At 38.4% G+C, this 20,514-nt stretch overlaps 1 protein-coding gene across 1 annotated transcript in view; it reads right to left on the bottom strand.

Moving 5' to 3' along the window:
• Hmt-1 (ABC transporter ATP-binding protein/permease Hmt-1) overlaps positions 1-20,480 on the bottom strand; it is a 55,461-nt gene extending 34,981 nt beyond the window's left edge. Inside the window, exons 1-5 of the mRNA XM_071598837.1 lie at positions 20,252-20,480; positions 19,854-20,039; positions 5,086-5,415; positions 3,697-3,899; positions 346-460 (exon numbers count right to left, since the gene is read on the bottom strand). Of these exons, the coding sequence (XP_071454938.1) occupies positions 346-460; positions 3,697-3,899; positions 5,086-5,403 (636 nt within the window). The 5' untranslated portion in view covers positions 5,404-5,415; positions 19,854-20,039; positions 20,252-20,480. The remainder of the gene's footprint in view (positions 1-345; positions 461-3,696; positions 3,900-5,085; positions 5,416-19,853; positions 20,040-20,251) is intronic.
• Between the last annotated feature and the right edge of the window lie 34 nt (positions 20,481-20,514).

Raw genomic sequence — 20,514 nt, 5'->3', positions numbered from 1 at the left:
TCCAAAACTAACTTCTAATTGGTTGAATACCTCATATAAAAGATTGATCAAAATCTTACCATACCAGTGACTAGAAAAGCATATTATATCACACCAATATCACTCGTCTTATAATTGGGGATAACATATCAAAAATAATTATAGAAGATACTGGATATGGATTGATTTAAATGAAAAACGTCAATAAATGAGGAGTTTAAGTATTAAACAACACATTTACACAACAAAATTGAAAATAAAATAAACTATAATAGTGATGAATATAACAAAGCTAATGAGATCACATCATTACTTGCTAACAATAAATAAAAAAACAAAAAATTTTGAATGAATACCAATTCATACCTCTCCAGCATTGTATGCTGTAGTCAATCCAGGAGCCTTCAGGCCCAAGACAAATAATATGAGCGTCGAAAGATATCTCACAATGAAAAATGACATCTCCACTTTGTCTGCAGTACTGAAAATAGATTACACTCACTCAATTACTACCTCAGTGGCAAGCGTTGATATTATCAATTCCCCAACATGGCACTCCTTAAATTTTGACAGCATTTCAGAATACAGGTTGAGGAGATTTAAAAATAATATTGATGGGAGGATTTCAATAGATGTCAGTCCGACCATCTGATAATACAGAAAAGGAATATGCTAAAGAAATTGTTTTACAGTTCAACATGGTCACAAGCTCAGTTTATAGGAGTAGATTTGTGAGATTGAACCCTTTGACAAAAGGAGCCCAAGCCATCATTGGCTTCTGTTTTATTTCTTACTAGGTAATCCACCGATTACGGTAGGTTTTGTATAGACCTACTATATGAGGGTTATCCCAGAAGTACCCGACCCAACAAAGAAAACAACAAATTTTTGGAAAAAAATGCATTTGCTTTTCAACATAACCTCCTTTCAGCTCTATACACTTTTCCCAGCGATGTTCAATAAATTCGATACCCTTTTCACAATAAGAACAGTCTTGCTCCTCAAAATAGCCATTAACTGCCGACATCACTTATCCGCGGTTGGAAAATCTTTGACCACCAAGCCATTTTTTCAATTTAACGAACAGAAAATAATCTAAATCTGGTGAATAGGGTGCATTAGGAAGCAATTTACACTTTAATCAATGAATTTTGGCTATTACAATAATGGATTTGTGAGCTGGCGCATTGTCTTGATGAAACAACACACACTTTCTTCTTATCTGCTTTTGCTTGATTGCTTCGCTTAAACGTTGCAATAAGTTCGCATAATACTCGCCTTTGATAGTTTTTCCTTTTTCAACACAGCCAATGAAAATTATCCCACGTGCATCCTAAAAAACCGACGAACTGACCTTGCCCGCAGATTAAACGGTCTTTGCCTTCTTTGGAAGCGGTTCTCCCTTTTGAATCCATTATTTTGATTGTTCTTTCGTCTCGGGTGTGACGTAATGGACCCATGTTTCATTTATGGCTATGAAACAGTACAAAAATTCTGCTTTGTTGCTGTGAAACTTTGCTAAACACTCAATTGAAACATCTTCACAACACTGGTTTTACTCGAGTGAGAGCAAATGCAACACCCATCTTGCACACGGCTTTATCATGTATCATCTCAAATTTTCAGTTGCCATGTGATGTACTGCACTTTTTGAAATGCGTACTACATCTCCTAGCTTGTGCACTTTCAGTCGACGACGATCATCCAGTATCACTTTGTGGATTTGCTTCACCGTTTCTGGAGTCCATCACCTCATTTGGTCGACATATGCAATGCACGTCTTGACAGCTCGTATGGCCTCGTTTAAACTTTGCTACCCAATATTTTACTGCTTTAAACAAAGGAGCAGATTCACCAAGAGTAAAATCCAGTTCAGCTTTTAAATTGGTACGGCTGAGGCCTTTCAAATAAAAGTATTGTATCGCATAACGATGACAAATTCTCTCCATTTTCACAAATTCACTGAAAACGTTCACTGTTGATGGATGCCAACCAAATACTAAACAGTGAAGCATCTTTGAACTTGAAACATACACTACATAGATTGCATACTTTCTAATACAGTGACATTTTTTAAACAACAACCAAGCCATCTCTAGTTCAGGTTGGGCACTTCTGGGACCTCTCTCGTATATATATACGAGGGTCATCCGGAAAGTAGTACCCGTTCGTGCCGCATGAAGTGCTGACGACGCGAGTAGCCCCTGGACGAGGTCAGATAGCTTCAGTGGCTTGTCTGCCTTCTCTGAGCCAAGTTGCGTGACGCTAGCATTGCCTGTGTTGTTTCTGTGATTGTTTACAATGTTTAAAAAAATTGAGAACGCCGCCAGTTGTGAAGTGAGGGCAGTGATTAAATTCCTCAATGCAAGAAACGTTCGCCCATGTGATATTCATCGCCAATTAAAGGAGGTGTATGGAGACAATGTAATGGACGAGTCGTCTGTTCGGCGGTGGTGTCGCAACTTCAACATGGGGAGGGGGAACACACACGACGATGAGCGTTCGGGGAGACCGTCTGTCATTACAGACCAACTGGTGAGCTCAGTTGACGAATTCGTGAGGAACGATCGGCGCGTCACAATTGATGACATCTGTGAGCATTTTCCCAATGTTTCTCGAACAATTGTTCATGAAATTGTTAAACACCATCTGCATTATGCAAAAATTTGTGCAAGATGGGTCCCTCGCGTATCTCAATGAGCTGGCGGCGAAGGACTATGCAGCAGGAATACAGAAACTTGTCACACGTTATGACAAATGCCTTAATTTGCTTGGAGATTATGTTGAGAAGTAGTTTAAAGTATCCTCTTTCAAATAAAATTTTTTATGTTTGTTAATATTTACTTTTGTGTCTTTATTTCACGAACGGGTACTACTTTCCGGATGACCCTCGTATATTTCATTTTATCTTGTTATTTTACAATGGAAACACTACATGTAATTCTTCTTTGTTTATACTACTATTTTCAGCGACACATGGAAGCATTTTCAATATAATAGCCCTTCTCCGTGAAGAATGGTGAAAACCCAGCAAAGGAAAATTAATATGCTCCAAATGGGGCCATATTTCGAACCGAACAAAGAGGCTACAGACAAACTATAGAAAATGAACACACGAATTTAACCATAATCTGTACCTGCAATTATTTATGGGTACTTTCACAGACTCTAGAAGTGCTGGTAATATGTTTATAAGAGAGAGAGAGATTAAAATTACCATAGGGGAAAATTTTAAAGCAAAGCATGTGTGCAGTGCAGCATATTTTACAAACCAAAAAAGAAGAGCCTCATAATTCAAAGTTCCTCGGAAATCTGTGAGTTTGAAAGTCGTGGGGAGGTAAAAAAAGGTTTACAGGATGTCTGTGCGTTCAAAAGTAGAACATGAACGTTTTTTCCCCAAAAATAATGGATATGCATAATTAAACAACAAAAATGAAATTATTTGTATTTGCCAGTTAAAAATTAAAAAATAAAAGTAATACAAAATCCATTTTTGCATGAATTGAACACATTTTCTTGGGTTAAGAGCATTAATGATTCTACACATGGCAGGAAAATGTCTACAGCTCATGAAATATTTCCATAATTTTTTACAGATAAAAAATCTTATAAATGTGCATTTCATTGCTTTATTCATAATATTCAGCAATATTCAAGAATACTTTCTAGTAAATGCCTTTGTTTGATATAGAGAATAAACAAAAATAAACCATTTACCTGGTCACATGAAACCACCATTCTTTCTCACGATTAAGGTTAAGGAATGCGAGATTTTCTGACACAAATAGTGCCGTCCAGAATATTAGAAGCACAAGACCGTGACCTCTGGTTGGCACCGATGGCAGCATATACTTCCTTTCAATTCTCATTATGGCCAATGACATCATAAACGAAATCCACCAAAGACATGAACTGAGAATCTGGAAAGAAGACATAAAAGATATTACTAAGAATCAGTGTCGTTAACAAGCATAAAAATAACAAGCACATGCTGGCAGAAGCACCACTGGCACCAAGGCTTAAAACAGCACATGGAAAATTGTATGCATTGTGTTTTCTACATTTCCTAGATTTTTAAGGATATAACCGATGACTCAGCAATGCACATATAAATACCATTTCACTGAATCTATTTGAAATCTCAACACTAATGCTTCCAAAATGATCCTCTAGAATTTATCCATGCAGACAGTCAGTAATTCTAGCAAAAGAGCCTCATAAAATTATCATGAAGGTAATTTTCTTTTCTCATGCCCTATATTAATAAAAAATGCAGCTACTAGCCCTAATTCCTTCATGCCATTATGCAGTCAGATTAAATTTAAATATTCAGTGAAAGTGAAGTTATTAACTAGATAACTACTTCATATGACAATAACAGGATAACAAAATAACTCAATATTGGTAAACCCAAAATTCATTTTGAATTGAGACCTAATTCAAACCTGCAACAATATTTTTTTATGAACTATCATTAACTATGAAAATCAATGTCCAGGTAATCTAACCCTAATATACATGTAAAAAACCATGAATACAGTAATCAACCCGAAGTTCAGTTTGGTAGGGGATGGTAGAGTTTGCCCAGCACTAAGTCCGACGGCGTGTGAAATTCACACATCAGGGTAATATATATATATAATTATATATAGATGTATATATATGTATGTATGTGTATATATATATGAATATATATATGTATGCATATGTATGTATGTATATATGTATGTGTGTATATATATATGTGTGTGTGTATGTGTATATATATATATATATATACGTATGTATATATATATGTATGTATATATATATGCGTGTATATATATGTGTATATATATATATGTATATATTTATAATTGTATATATATATATATATATATATATATATATATATATATATTTTTTTTTTTATGAATGCCATGAAAGCCAGGGAGCCAACAATGCTAAGCCGAACAAGACAAAAGAAGTGATGGCAAATATTTAAGGTGATTATTTATAACCACATTTCATGCTGTTCAAGTATGGCCCCATATAGTTTGCATCTAAGATCACCTCATTATGGATTATTCTAATTAAGGTGCAACTCTGGTTAGAACACAACTTTACCATGTAGCCAACTATTGGTCCTTCTAAAACATTCCCTTGCAAGGCGAGCCTTAGAATAAAGTACGCAGCAAGTAGATATGTGAGACCAATTTGAACTTGATAGAGAAAGGACAGGCTCTTCCTTCTCTCTTCTGACAGACCCCATCCAGGAGGTCTTGGAGCTGGCGTTGCATACTTGTAGTATATAATGAGTTGTACTGCTCCAAATACAACAACAATTAATGAACATACAGCAGCAGATACAGTTTCATGAAAGCAGCGGGATGTTCCATGTTCCCAGACATCAGTAAATGAAATATTTACTGGGCAGAATCTCATCTTCGCTGAAATCTGGAAGGAAAGAAAAACAAATGCTGTAGTTTTCAATATCATTTAGTTAGATAAGTATTTAAAAACTACTGGTAAGCAGGAATTTAGGAGCAACGCTATGATTAAAAATCATAAAATACTAGAAATTACTCATACCTTATTAGTAATTAAGCATTGTTACACTCATTAATGCCAAAACCCAGGGTATTAGTAATTAAAACAGAAATTTTTCATTCTAAATTTCAAAAATCTTTCTTCTATCATCGAGTGAAGCAACCATGAACTTCTGGCAAAGGAGAAGAGCACATTATTTCAAAAAATGAAAATAATGCTCCATTCACTGTAGGCTGGTTCGAAAGATTAAAGTGAAAGTCGACCACTGACTGAACACAGGCATTGCAAATGAAAAATACATACACCTTGACATACAAATGATAAAATTAATGCACAGGAATTCCTAAATGAAGTTCAACTTGAATTTAGAAAAAGCAGGGGCTCATAAAATACTATTTATTTAACATAATAGAAGCTGAAAAAAATGAGTGCCCTGTGGACTAACAAAATGTAAACAATCGACCTTGGAAAAAGGTTTATACATCTATATAAATGAGATCATTAAAAGTATTTTTAATGAATTGTATGGATTCACGTCCGATAGGGTGGAATTAGAAAATAATGGTAACCAAGTGGTAACAACTTACCATTGGATAAGGTTTATCACACAACCAGTTTTGATGTACGTCATCATCTTCAGGCAAAAAATTAAGTATGAGGATAAAAAAAAAGAAACTTGACACTTCCACAATAAAGATTTGATATTTCACGACCAAGGTTTCGATGCTGGGCATCATCATCAGGTGAAAAAATGAAGAGCCATCTCATAAACATTTATTAGCAGGAGGAAGTGGGGGGTGGGGGAGTATGTGGTAGGAGAGGGGGGTGATGTTAACATTGGCTAATTATTAGCAGTTTTAATCATTGTAATAAAAAACATTATTATAGTTGCAATTAATGCTTTAACACACAGAGCATAAAAGAACAAAAATAGATGTATATGCACATGCATATATATTTATTCATTCAAAAACAGGAAATGACATTAGGTGGTGGAGTTTGGGTTATACAGGGGAGGGGTAGCTGGTGCACTGGCTGCCTGCCCTGAGGATCCAGGTTTGAATCCCATGGGGTAACAGAATTTTGGATTGGTCCCCTGATCTCTCCTTGGAGTGCTGTGTGGGCAACATTTAAGGGGACTATTCTACCTTCTGGAAGGGACGTTCAATTCTGGACCACTTGACGCTTTTCGTTGAGTGGGCTTATGTCATTGCCAGGTTTATAGTCACCAACCTAGCCAACCGTCCCAAATGGTGCATACAATCTCGGCTTTTGGGTTGCCTTCCGCAGAAGTTGCTACCCTGTGAGGTCAGAAGGAAGCAAGTTGCAAATGAAAATACAATGGTCTGGATACCACTATTTTTGAAAATCTCATGCTATTCTGGCTTCTTCTTGTAACCTAATATAAAGTCTTAACCTTAAATTACCAATTCGGTGGTGCATCCTCGCTAGTTTTCATGGAGGCACATTTAATTAACCTTTATGTAAAAATAAATATCAAATCTTTATTGTGGAAATGTGAAGTTTCTTTTTGACCCTCATAATTAAACTTTGTTACCAGTGTCATGAGAATAGATGTTGGGTCTAAAAGCAGTTCAATTGTTTCTTGAGACATAAAACGTTAAAGGAAGTATAAAAACTTAACTGTTAAGATTTGTAATTTGATGAAGAGATGCTTAAAGAGCTCCATGGATGACTAAATTTGTCTCATTTCGAATAACCTTCTTAATCATTTAAATATACCTTTGGAACACTCAGTGTTTATCACCTTAAGAAAATTCCATGTACTAAACACTGGAATAGAGCAAAATACACTCCTCAGATTTTTTTTACAGGTATCAGCATCTTTAGTTTCCCTAGAAGGTCATAAGTACATGGGGAGCAAATTACAAGCAACAGAAAAATTACATGAACATGCATACAAGTGAAAAATCCTTCCTACAAGTGAGAAAACCTACTTGCAACATAAATTACGAACCCAATATTAGTGAAAAATATATTAAGACATTCCCACACTTGGAGTACACTTCTACACAAATGAGAAACATGGACAAGGCAGCAACAGAGAAATGGATATCAAAAGCAATGTAAATGTAGATCTACTGAAAAATGATACCGATACTTTTCACAAACTAAGTAAAGCTGACCTACAAGTGGTTAATTTGGTGAAGTATCTCAGGGCAATCAACAATCGACATTGAAATCTGAAAATATGATCAAAAACTTGCTCAAAGATGCAAAAGCTAAATTTATCTATGTGCCATTTTCCAATAGAAGACAAATTTTTTCTATTGCATTTCAGTGTGTGGTCTAGCCCAGCCTCACCTAAATATCTCAAACACTCTTTCAATCTTTTTTTCTTTCTCTCCTGGTCTGGCTCTTTTCTTTGCCTTCCCATTAGGAAAACACTCCCAAATGTTAAGTTTTTGGCACACACACATTCTTCTATGACTGATTAAACGGTGTTACCAGTGAAGAGAAATCACGACTCTCGTTGCATCTGCAATCCATTCGGTATTTGTTTACATACTTTTTGAAAATTATGGGGTGAATCATATTTGAAAGGAATATATTACTTTGCATTAATGGACAAGTTTGTGATACCGGCAAAATGCAGTTTCACTATTTTATACATTCAACATATTCCATATTCTCCTGGAAATTTTATTATGAAATGACCAGAAATAAAAATAAATTGATCTATGCAGATAAGACATTAGATTTACCGAAATGAAAATGCATGCATAATAATTTCCTGTTTGCAAAGAGTATGCATTTCAATGTTCTCAACTTTTACTATAAATGCGGTAGAACATTCACTACTTCTGCATCAAGTCGATGAAAATGCACACAGCAAAAATGCATTTAACAACGTTACCTTAAAAAATTCCAAGTACTCCACCAACCCTTGAAAATTAATGAAACATGCCCGCAACAACTTTCTTTGCATAGAAATGGAGTCAATCAACCTAAGAGGCCAAAAACCTGAGTGAAACAGCAAATAACGGTAAAAGAACGACAAAACTTCACATGCAACAATTTCAGAGTGTAAAAATCATTCGCCTTGACTGGGATTCGAACCCAGATCCCTCAATATCCGGTCGAGTGCTTTAGCCACTTAAGCTACCGAGGCGTCCTCTTAAACTCTGAAAATTTGGGGCTTCTAAAGGAACAAGATGATGGGACAAAATGCCGTACATACAATGTCACAGGCATTCGTATTCGTGCGCGAGGCGCCACAGTCCACGAGGTTAAAGCCAACTTTTAAATACTTGGGCCGTTTATAATTTGACAAATTCCAAAGAAACTGCGGGAACATCTTGTTCCTTTAAAAGCCCCAAAATTTCAGAGTTTAAGAGGACGCCTCGGTAGCTTAAGTGGCTAAAGCACTCGACCGGATATTGAGGGATCTGGGTTCGAATCCCAGTCAAGGCGAAGGAAATTGTTGCATTGAAATGCACATTAGCGGATGACTCCGTTAAAAAGTTACTGTTGCAGTATCTCCCGCAGTTTCTTTGGAAAACTTCACATGTTGAAACTAATGGCTACAAATGCTGCTCTAAAAATCTTCTAACTCTCATAAAAAAGCATAAATGCTATTGCATTTGGAGATTTAGCAGGTATCTATCTACATGCAAATTTGTACACTCTTCAATCATGGAAATATAAAATATGAGAAAAAGTTGACCGACGCAACAGATTCTAGGAATTCTTTCTTCCTTAAAAAACATATATTAACAGCAACTCAGAAGTCCCTATTTCCCAATAACTTTTCCGTTCCCTCGAACATTTCATTGATACACTTTAGGGTAGAATATAAAAATTATTTTTCTCTTCAATTTGACTCTTTTTGTCATTCTTAGAAGAGTGGGGCACATACCATAATTCTGATACCTTATAATTCTAAAGTATGCCTCACTAAAATCTGCACATTTCCTACACATGCATCAAAATCACATTTTTAATGATTATTTTAGTTAGATTAGAATGAAATTTTATTACGTATTGATGCTTGGCAACTTCTGGTCATGCATCTAAATAGTTACTAAAAATAATCAGCCCAAAGGTCGGATTGGTAGGTGATGGTAGAGTTCACCTAGTACTGAGCCCAATAGCATGTGAAATTAACACATAAGCAGGGTAAGGGGGCCAGTGCCTTTCCCTATTCCGGTTATGGTTTCCCAGGAAGATCTGATACCTGAAAAATCACATAGATTGGGTGGAGCTACAGGTGCACAGAGAGGTTAGCCCGGAAATCGAACGCGGGCTGCCCGGTCAGTATTCAAATGCTCTACCCCTGGACTACCGCAACCACCTACCCTACCACAGTAGGCAGAATATGGGCCACCCAAAATCAAGGCATATACTCTTTTCAAGGAATTGGATATCTCAGATATTAGTTGTTTGCACAACTAGACTACTATCATGAGTGAAAATTATTTCAAAGGCAATTTGAAATGATGACAATGGAATTTCTTCACTAACATGATTTTCTCTACTGCCTTGGCAAATCCAAGGCAGTAGAGAAAATCATGGAGGATGGTAAAGGGCTTATTACTATCGAAGAAAAATGGGAAATGATCAAAAAAGGGTTGTCTAAAGCCGCAAAAGACACTATTGGAACCGTTAACGGTAAAAGGACTAGGAAACCATGGATCACGGATGAGATGATTACAAAGATGGATGAGCGGCGAAAATGGAAGAATATAAATACAGAATTAGGAAAAATGAAGTACAAAGAATTGAACAATAAATTGAGGCGGGCAACAAATAAGGCAAAAGACGCATGGTGGAAGACGCAGTGCGAGGATATGGAAAGTCTCCAGAGGAAGGGTGAAATCGGTGCGCTGTACAGCAAAGTTAAATCGTTATCGGGAAGTAAGAAAGGAAGAGCTATGCTAATAGTTAGAGATAAGGCGGGTAAGGTAATAGTTGACGCAGGAAAGATCCAAGAGAGATGGAAGGAGTATATAGAAGAACTGTATAGTAAAGAACTCAGACCAACACAGTTAGACATTGAAAAAGAAAATGACGTAGAGGAAGACAGCTTAGGTCCAGGCATACTAGACAATGAGATAGAAAGGGCATTAAGGGAGATGAAACTAAATAAGGCCGTGGGGGTAGATAACATTCCCGTGGAACTTTTAAAATGCTTAGGAAAATGTGGGAGGAAGAGGCTATATGGGCTGATCCGTAGCATTTATGAGGAGGGAATCTGGCCGGAAGACTTTGTGAGAGCAGTTTTAGTTCCGATTCCGAAAAAGGTAAAGGCCACGTCATGTGAGGACTATAGCACAATTAGTTTGATATCCCACGCAGCTAAAGTTGTTCTCAGGATCATAAACAAAAGGATAGAGAATAGGGCCAATGATTACTTAGGGGATGACCAGTTTGGGTTTAGGAAGGGGAGAGGTACGCGTGATGCCATTGCAGTAATGAGATTATTAATCGAGAGGAATATAGAATACAACCAGGATGTATTTGCCTGCTTCGTAGATTTCGAAAAAGCGTTTGATAGAGTGAATTGGGAAAAAATAATGAGTATATTGCAGAAAATAGGAATAGATTGGAGGGAAAGGAGGCTAATCTGCAACCTGTACATGTCTCAGACTGCTCAGGTGCGGGTGGGAAACGGGGAGTCAGGATGGGCAGTGTTAGGAAGGGGTGTAAGGCAGGGTTGCCCATTATCACCGTTGCTGTTCAACCTGTATGCAGAGGAAATGATCAAAGAGGCATGGGAAGAACTAGAGGTAGGAATGAAAGTGGGCGGGGAATTCGTAAAATCAGTTAGGTTTGCTGATGACCAAGCTTTAGTTTGTCAGTCAGCCAAGGGGCTGCAAGCATTGCTGAGTGAATTGGAAATTCAGTGCGACAGGTATGGGATGAGAATCAATATTAATAAAACAAAGGTTATGCGATTTTCTAGAACGAAAAAGGCTAAGCTTAACATTAAAGTAGGAGGGCAAAATCTAGAGCAGGTAGAACAGTTTACGTATCTCGGCAGTGTTTTGGACCAACACAGTCAAAGTAGTAGGGACGTAAGGAGAAGAATTGCACTTGGCAAAGAGGCTTTCACAGGGAGGAGGGAGTTGATGACAGGGACTTTGAGTAAGGATACTAAGAAAAGACTCGTAAAAGTTTGATATGGAGCGTAGCTATGTACGGCGCGGAAACGTGGTCATTGAAGCAGGAGGATAGACGTAGACTGGAGTCTTTTGAAATGTGGGTGTGGAGAAGAATGGAGAAGGTGAAATGGACAGAGAAGAAAACAAATGAGGAAGTACTTGGTATGGTGGGCGAAGAGAGGGGTTTGTTGGGAGCAATCCTATGGAGGCAGGAAAAGTGGATGAAGGGGGTGTTGACCGGCAGTGGGATGTTGAAGACTGTGATAGAGGGTAGAATGTTGGGCAAAAGAGGGAAGGGAAGGAACAGGATAGGGATGTTGGACGGGATGAAGGGAGGAAGAAAGTACTCAGAGATGAAGAGGGAACTGATATAGAGTAGGATGATGGATTTTTTGTTTTGTTAGGAGTAATAAAATATTTGTTTGGTAGTTGTGTCCATCCAAAAACCTACCTTAACCGGTAGATTACCTTAAAAAAAAAAAGGTCATCATTGGAAATGTATATATGTGTATATATATATATATATATATATATATATATATATATATATATATATATATATATATGTGTATATATATATATATATATATATATATATATATATATATGTATATATATATATGTATATATATATATATATTTTTTTTTTAAGGTAATCTACCGGTTAAGGTAGGTTTTTCGATGGACACAACTACCAAACAAATATTTTGTGACTACTAACAAAACACAACCCTAAATTCTACTCTACACCAGGTCCCTCTTCATCTCTGAGTACTTTCTTCCGCCCTTCATCCCGTCCAACATCCCTATCCTGTTCCTTCCCTTTCCCTTTACTGCCTGCTCTACTTTGTGGATTTGCTTCACCGTTTCTGGAGTCCATCACCTCATTTGGTCGACATATGCAATGCACGTCTTGACAGCTCGTATGGCCTCGTTTAAACTCTGCTACCCAATATTTTACTGCTTTAAACAAAGGAGCAGATTCACCAAGAGTAAAATCCAGTTCAGCTTTTAAATTGGTACGGCTGAGGCCTTTCAAATAAAAGTATTGTATCGCATAACGATGACAAATTCTCTCCATTTTCACAAATTCACTGAAAACGTTCACTGTTGATGGATGCCAACCAAATACTAAACAGTGAAGCATCTTTGAACTTGAAACATACACTACATAGATTGCATACTTTCTAATACAGTGACATTTTTTAAACAACAACCAAGCCATCTCTAGTTCAGGTTGGGCACTTCTGGGACCTCTCTCGTATATATATATATATACATACATACATACATACGAGGGTCATCCGGAAAGTAGTACCCGTTCGTGCCGCATGAAGTGCTGACGACGTGAGTAGCCGCTGGACGAGGTCAGATAGCTTCAGTGGCTTGTCTGCCTTCTCTGAGCCAAGTTGCGTGACGCTAGCATTGCCTGTGTTGTTTCTGTGATTGTTTACAATGTTTAAAAAAATTGAGAACGCCGCCAGTTGTGAAGTGAGGGCAGTGATTAAATTCCTCAATGCAAGAAACGTTCGCCCATGTGATATTCATCGCCAATTAAAGGAGGTGTATGGAGACAATGTAATGGACGAGTCGTCTGTTCGGCGGTGGTGTCGCAACTTCAACATGGGGAGGGGGAACACACACGACGATGAGCGTTCGGGGAGACCGTCTGTCATTACAGACCAACTGGTGAGCTCAGTTGACGAATTCGTGAGGAACGATCGGCGCGTCACAATTGATGACATCTGTGAGCATTTTCCCAATGTTTCTCGAACAATTGTTCATGAAATTGTTAAACACCATCTGCATTATGCAAAAATTTGTGCAAGATGGGTCCCTCGCGTATCTCAATGAGCTGGCGGCGAAGGACTATGCAGCAGGAATACAGAAACTTGTCACACGTTATGACAAATGCCTTAATTTGCTTGGAGATTATGTTGAGAAGTAGTTTAAAGTATCCTCTTTCAAATAAAATTTTTTATGTTTGTTAATATTTACTTTTGTGTCTTTATTTCACGAACGGGTACTACTTTCCGGATGACCCTCGTACATTCCATTTTCTAACTCGCCGCCCCTGCCTTATCTTTTTGAAACGTACGCTACATTTCATAACAACTAAATTGTGGTCTGAGTCCGCATCCGCTCCCGGAAAGCTGCGGGAATTTATCACACTATTCCTAAACCTGTGTCTAACCAGGATATAATCTAGCTGATATCTTCCTGAGTCACCTGGCATTTTCCATGTATACCTGCGTCTTTTGTGGTGTCTAAACCAAGTGTTGGTGATGACTAACCCCTGTCTCCTGCAGAACTCAACTGCTTTCTCCCCGCGGTCATTCCTCGTGCCTAAACCGTACTCCCCCACCTCATCACCATCTCTTCCTTCGCCTACCGTCGCATTCCAATCCCCCATCACTATCAAATGTTTCCCTGCAGGAACACACGCGACATACATACATATATACATATATATATATATCCCTCCCCCGACTACAACCTTGACGTGGTGGAAGGGCTTGTGCGTTCTGATGACCCCTAGAGCTGTGCTGGCGGGAGTAATAATAATTGCTCCTGGTAGGGTCACCCATGCCAGATAGGTCGAAGGTTAGGAGCCAGACGAAAGGTAGTCCACGCAGCGTCTGTTCCTCAGTGAGGCGGCTGCAATGGCGTCTGACCCCAGTGGAGCGGCCAGTAAGTGATGGTGTCACGTTAAAAACACTATTGAGGAAGGCATCGGGAAACCACCTCAATTATCATTCCCAAGAAAAATATGATGGACTATACAGATATTTTGAGTCCTGGAACCCACGGGGCTCGGCCCAATCAGCCGTGTGTCGTGCCTGGCAGCGGGGGAGGCAAGGCTTCCGCGGTCGTCATCCTACGAAACCCTTGCAAGGGAAAATTAGCAGCAGCAGGGCAGAAGACGCAGAAGAAGAAGACCACATTAGTTAGAATAGGAACGTGGAATGTTAGGACAATGATGAGGACAGGGAAATTGGAGAATGTTAAGCGAGAGATGGAAAGGGGAAATATAGATATTTTAAGTCTATGCGAGGTGAGATGGAAAGGTAGCAGGGATTACTGGAGTGATAAGTATAGAATAAAATACAGCGGCGGGGACGACAGCCAACGAGGGGCTGCCATAGTATTAAATGAAGAGGTAGGAAGAAGCGTAGTCAACATAGAGCAGGTAACGGATAGAATACTACTAGTGGAGATAAAAGCAGAACCGACGAACTTAGTTATTATTCAGGTATACATGCCACCGAGCAACCATAAGGAAGAAGAGGTCGATAAGATATACGATCAGTTAGAGGACATGATCGCGTGTGTTCCAGCAGGGAAACATTCGATGGTGATGGGGGATTGGAATGCGACGGTAGGCGAAGGAAGAGATGGTGATGAGGTGGGCGACTACGGTTTAGGCACGAGGAATGACCGCGGGGAGAAAGCAGTTGAGTTCTGCAGGAGACAGGGGTTAGTCATCACCAACACTTGGTTTAGACACCACAAAAGACGCATGTATACATGGAAAATGCCAGGTGACTCAGGAAGATATCAGCTAGATTATATCCTGGTTAGACACAGGTTTAGGAATAGTGTGATAAATTCCCACAGCTTTCCGGGAGCGGATGCGGACTCAGACCACAATTTAGTTGTTATGAAATGTAGCGTACGTTTCAAAAAGATAAGGCAGGGGCGGCGAGTTAGAAAATGGAATGTAGAAGCATTAAATGGGTTGAAAAGGAAGGAATACAAACAGGCGGTAGAGAGAATCATGGAGGATGGTAAAGGGCTTATAACTATTGAAGAAAAATGGGAAATGATCAAAAAAGGGTTGTCTAAAGCCGCAAAAGACACTATTGGAACCGTTAACGGTAAAAGGACTAGGAAACCATGGATCACGGATGAGATGATTACAAAGATGGATGACCAGCGAAAATGGAAGAATGTAAATACAGAGTTGGGCAAAATGAAGTACAAAGAATTTAACAATGAATTGAGGCGGGCAACAAATAAAGCAAAAGAAGCCTGGTGGAAGACGCAGTGCGAGGATATGGAGAGTCTCCAGAGGAAGGGTGAAATGGGTGTGCTCTACAGAAAAGTTAAATCGTTATCGGGAAGTAAGAAATGAAGAGCTATGCTAACAGTTAGAGATAAGGCGGGTAAGGTAATAGTTAACGTAGGAAAGATCCAAGAGAGATGGAAGGAGTATATAGAAGAACTGTATAGTAAAGAGCTAAGACCAAAAAAGTTAGACATTGAAAAAGAAAATGACGCAGAGGAAGACAGCTTAAATCCAGGCATAGTAAACAATGAGATAGAAAGGGCATTAAGGGAGATGAAACTAAATAAGGCCATGGGGGTGGATAACATTCCCGTGGAACTTTTAAAATGCTTAGGAAAGTGTGGGAGGAAGAGGCTATATGGGATGATCCGTAGTATTTATGAGGAGGGAATCTGGCCGGAAGACTTTGTGAGATCAGTTTTAGTTCCTATTCCGAAAAAGCTAAAGGCCACGTTATGTGAGGACTATAGGACAATAAGTTTGATATCCCACACAGCTGAACTTGTTCTCAGGATCATAAACAAAAGGATAGAGAGTAGGGCAAATGATTACTTAGGGGATGATCAGTTTGGGTTTAGGAAGGTGAGAGGTACGTGTGATGCCATTGCAGTAATGAGATTATTAATAGAGAGGAATATAAAATACAACCAGGAGGTATTTGCCTGTTCCGTAGATTTCGAATAAGCGTTTGATAGAGTGAATTGGGAAGAACTAATGAGTATATTGCAGAAAATAGGAATAGATTGGAGGGAAAGGAGGCTAATCCACAACCTGTACATGTCTCAGACTGCTCAGGTGCGTGTGGGGAACGGGGAGTCAGGATCGGCAGTGTTAGGAAGAGGTGTAAGGCAGGGTTGCCCATTATCACCGTTGCTGTTCAACCTGTATACAGAGGAAATGATTAAAGAAGCATGGGAAGAACTGGAGGTAGGAATGAAGGTGCGCGGGGCATTCGTAAAATCAGTTAGGTTTGCTGATGACCAAGCTTTAGTTTGTCAGTCAGCCAAGGGGCTACAAGCATTGCTGAGTGAATTGGAAATTCAGTGCGACAGGCATGGGATGAGAGTCAATATTAATAAAACAAAGGTTATGCGATTTTCTAGAACGAAAAAGGCTAAGCTTAACTTTAAAGTAGGAGGGCAAAATCTAGAGCAGGTAGAACAGTTTACATATCTCGGTAGTGTTTTGGACCAACACGGTCAAAGTAGTAGGGACGTAAGGCGAAGAATTGCGCTAGAAAGCCTCTTTGGCTAGGCAAAGAGGCTTTCACAAGGAGGAGGGAGTAAATGACGGGGACGTTGAGTAAGGATATAAGAAAAGACTCGTAAAAACCTTGATATGGAGTGTAGCTATGTACGTAGCGGAAAACGTGGTCATTGAAGCAGGAGGATAGACGTAGATTGGAGTCTTTTGAAATGTGGGTGTGGAGAAGAATGGAAAAGGTGAAATGGACAGAGAAGAAAACAAACGAGGAAGTACTTGGTATGGTGGGCGAAGAGAGGGGTTTGTTGGGAGCAATCCTATGGAGGCAGGAAAAGTGGCTGAAGGGGGTATTGACCGGCAGCGGGATGTTGAAGACTGTAATTGTGGGGAGAATGTTAGGCAAACGGGGAAAGGGAAGGAACAGGATAGGGATGTTGGACGGGATGAAGGGAGGAAGAAAGTACTAAGAGATGAAGAGGGACCTGATATAGAGTAGGATGATGGATTTTTTGTTTTGTTAGGAATAATAAAATGTTTGTTTGGTAGTTGTGTCCATCCAAAAACCTACCTTAACCGGTAGATTACCTAAAAAAAACCGAAGTCACTTAAGAAATATTAAAAACATTGAATTAACAAGTCGGAGCAAAGTTAAACACTGCAAAGCTGTTAGGTATACTTTCAGGTGCATGTGCATGTTAGTTGGTAGTTTGAGTGTTTGCATGTGTGTGGGGTGTAATCGTTCTTGCATGAATGTATGCCATGTTTTTTTGTGGATGCATGAATTTGTGGTTCTTGCATGCGGTTTTTTTTTCTTTTCTAAATTACGGGTGGTGTCCTAACACCCCCCGCCACACGGCCTTGCGGGGTATTAAGTAGATGTAGATATATCGACTGTCATCCAAGTTATCAAAATTCATTCATTCTACTGACAACTCCCACCTTGATGTACATATATTTGAAGTTTTACCTTAGAGATATAATTACATTCTTCAAAAATGAAGAGGCTCAGAAAAATCATCACTAAAACTCACAACCAGCAATATTAATCGCCGTAATAAAAAATGAGCGAACTCATCCATCTAATCTCAAAGACATTTTCTAGTGGAATTTTCAATATTTCATCCACTTTCATTTAAGCAGATTAACACACATGGAAAATCCAAACCAGCAATCATTTGAAAATGCACCCGTTCTGTACCCACGTAAAATTCATTTTATTATTAGAACTTGTGTCTCCAAAACTCATCACTATCAATTTCACTTTGTTTTATTCACAAACTAATGATCATTACTAAATTAACTTGTACTTCGAAATTCAAAATAGTTAAACAGCTTTTCAAGCGTAAATTAAGAGTAAATTCTGGTGAGGCACCAGTCACTTCCCTTTATTCGATCACTGCAGGTAACCAATTACATACACTACTTTCATTAATGCATCATCATCAATTCTAATATTGATGTAGGAATAATCCTATTTGATGAAGCTTATTGCTTAGCTTTTTTATCAGCTATCCTTTCATGCCTTAATATTTCTCAATATCCACAAATGGCAAGAATTGTCTTTTCCCAAGTTACCTTACTCGTCGATACCTTTTACATACCTGTATGTCACAATAAATTCCAAATAAGTTCCTTATAATAGTTATGGTAAAGTAGTTGTCCCACCGACATCCTGTGGCATTGAAAGAATTCCGGCACCACATTTTACAAGCCCATAGCTGAACACAGTTTACTACACACATTACCAAAAGCGATTATTATCCCAGATATACAACTCCATCTTTAATACCTTGAGGACTTATCAAGGGCCTACCTACTGCTTCAAAGATACTGACTGATCTGACGCACAGTAGTAGAGCATCCAGAAAGGTACTTTTTGTCTCAAGTTCATATGAAAGGTTTTAGATTCCAACCTAGCCTCTTTTATCCTAAAACTATATTTTTAAACAATTGCTTATGTACTTGCTTATATTTTTTCTTAAGAAAAATATTTGCTTTAATCAGTCTACACATTAATTCATCGATAGTGCGATCATTAATAATTTGTGAAAAATCTTCATCCTCCATTTTTCTGTTAAGTGATATAATCACATAAGTACAGAAAAATAAAGTTTTTAAGTTTGCATCGGTAATACCCGCCCTTACATCGTATAAAATTGATAATTTTAAGGAACCCTATATTTTCATATCATACATTTTCACTTGAAGGAAGCCAAATCTCGAATTCATGATGAATTGGAATCATTTTGCATCCCAATAGTCGTTAAATAAAATTTTCATAATATGACAACAGAACTACAACAATTGAGCATTTACGAAGTAGCGATGAGTGCATGACCTTGCGTTTACACTTTAGTGATTCGCAATGTTAATGTCATACTAGGAAAGGGAATTTTCTGATTAAGGAAATACTCTTTAAATTCATCTTGGCAATAGATCATCAAAGTTGGTATCGCAAAATCATTCGTATGCTATTCTGTAATGGTAGTAATCTCATTGTAAAACTTAACTAGGCCATAATTAGCCTCACTCGAATGACACACATCTTGCCAAATTGATTGCTTTCGTCCCAACAAAAATCAGCTTAGAATGGCAATGGGTTATAACGCAGGTTGACAAAAATTCCGATTTCTTTACGTTGACATTGCCCCCATCACGAAAATGTTGACACATGCGAACACGAGGAATAAATACTTCGATTCGTACAGCATACTATACTGCCAAAATTTTTAAGTTCACATAGATACCTCTACCACACACAGGATTAGGATTCTAGAGCAACAAGAAAGACAACAACAACCACCTCGAATTTCCCAATCACTGTGCATTCGTAATTCATGAACGTCATGCCATTTCGCTCGTAATTCATGGCATTATTGCACAATGATTTCATACGAAAACAATTCATAGCATAACATTATCGCTAGCAAATTATAATATTTTCTTACGTTTCACTAGATCCTCAACAAGACAGCTCCTTCGCATTAGCGCCGATTTCCTCACCGGCACGACCTTATCACCGTTTCCACCGCTTAATAACTGACTGTCATGCGTGCGTCGGCAGAAGTTTGGATTGAGCGTAGCCAAGCATGTGACTGTTTCAAGGGTGTCATGCGTGATGAATGCACTTCGTCCTATGAATTAATGTAATTAACACTTCTAACCAGTCTGGCAGTTTCAAGTCCAGAAATACAATCTGAGTACTTTATTCATTGGAAGTAATTTCCGATCAAGTTGATGACGAAATTAAGTCCAGATAACTAAATTCCTTACTCAATTCACCATAATGAAAAGATGTAATACGAGAATGTGATAACCAAAGCATTACTGGAAAACTAGTACTGACTTAGGAATTAGAATAATTTCCAATGATCTCTCTGCAACAGAAAAAAGCGCTCGTTGAACGTACTCATTCCCGTCTAAAATAACTAATGACGAGATGTTACGGTTTTTAGCATTCCAAAACTACTTCTTGAGACACTTTGGAATTTGTAAATCATTTTTTAGCAGTATCACTATCCGCAACTACGCCTTTGTTTGGGAATCAGTTTGCCTTCCCTAAACAGAGATGAAACACTGAAGCCCTGTAGAAATATATTTTTCTAGAAC

Source organism: Hetaerina americana, unplaced genomic scaffold (assembly GCF_022747635.1).
Source record: "Hetaerina americana unplaced genomic scaffold, ioHetAmer1.1.p SCAF_10, whole genome shotgun sequence".
Classification (NCBI taxonomy): Eukaryota; Metazoa; Arthropoda; class Insecta; order Odonata; family Calopterygidae; genus Hetaerina; species Hetaerina americana.
Note: the sequence above shows the minus strand (reverse complement) of the source record. Positions and strands in the feature narration are given on the sequence as shown.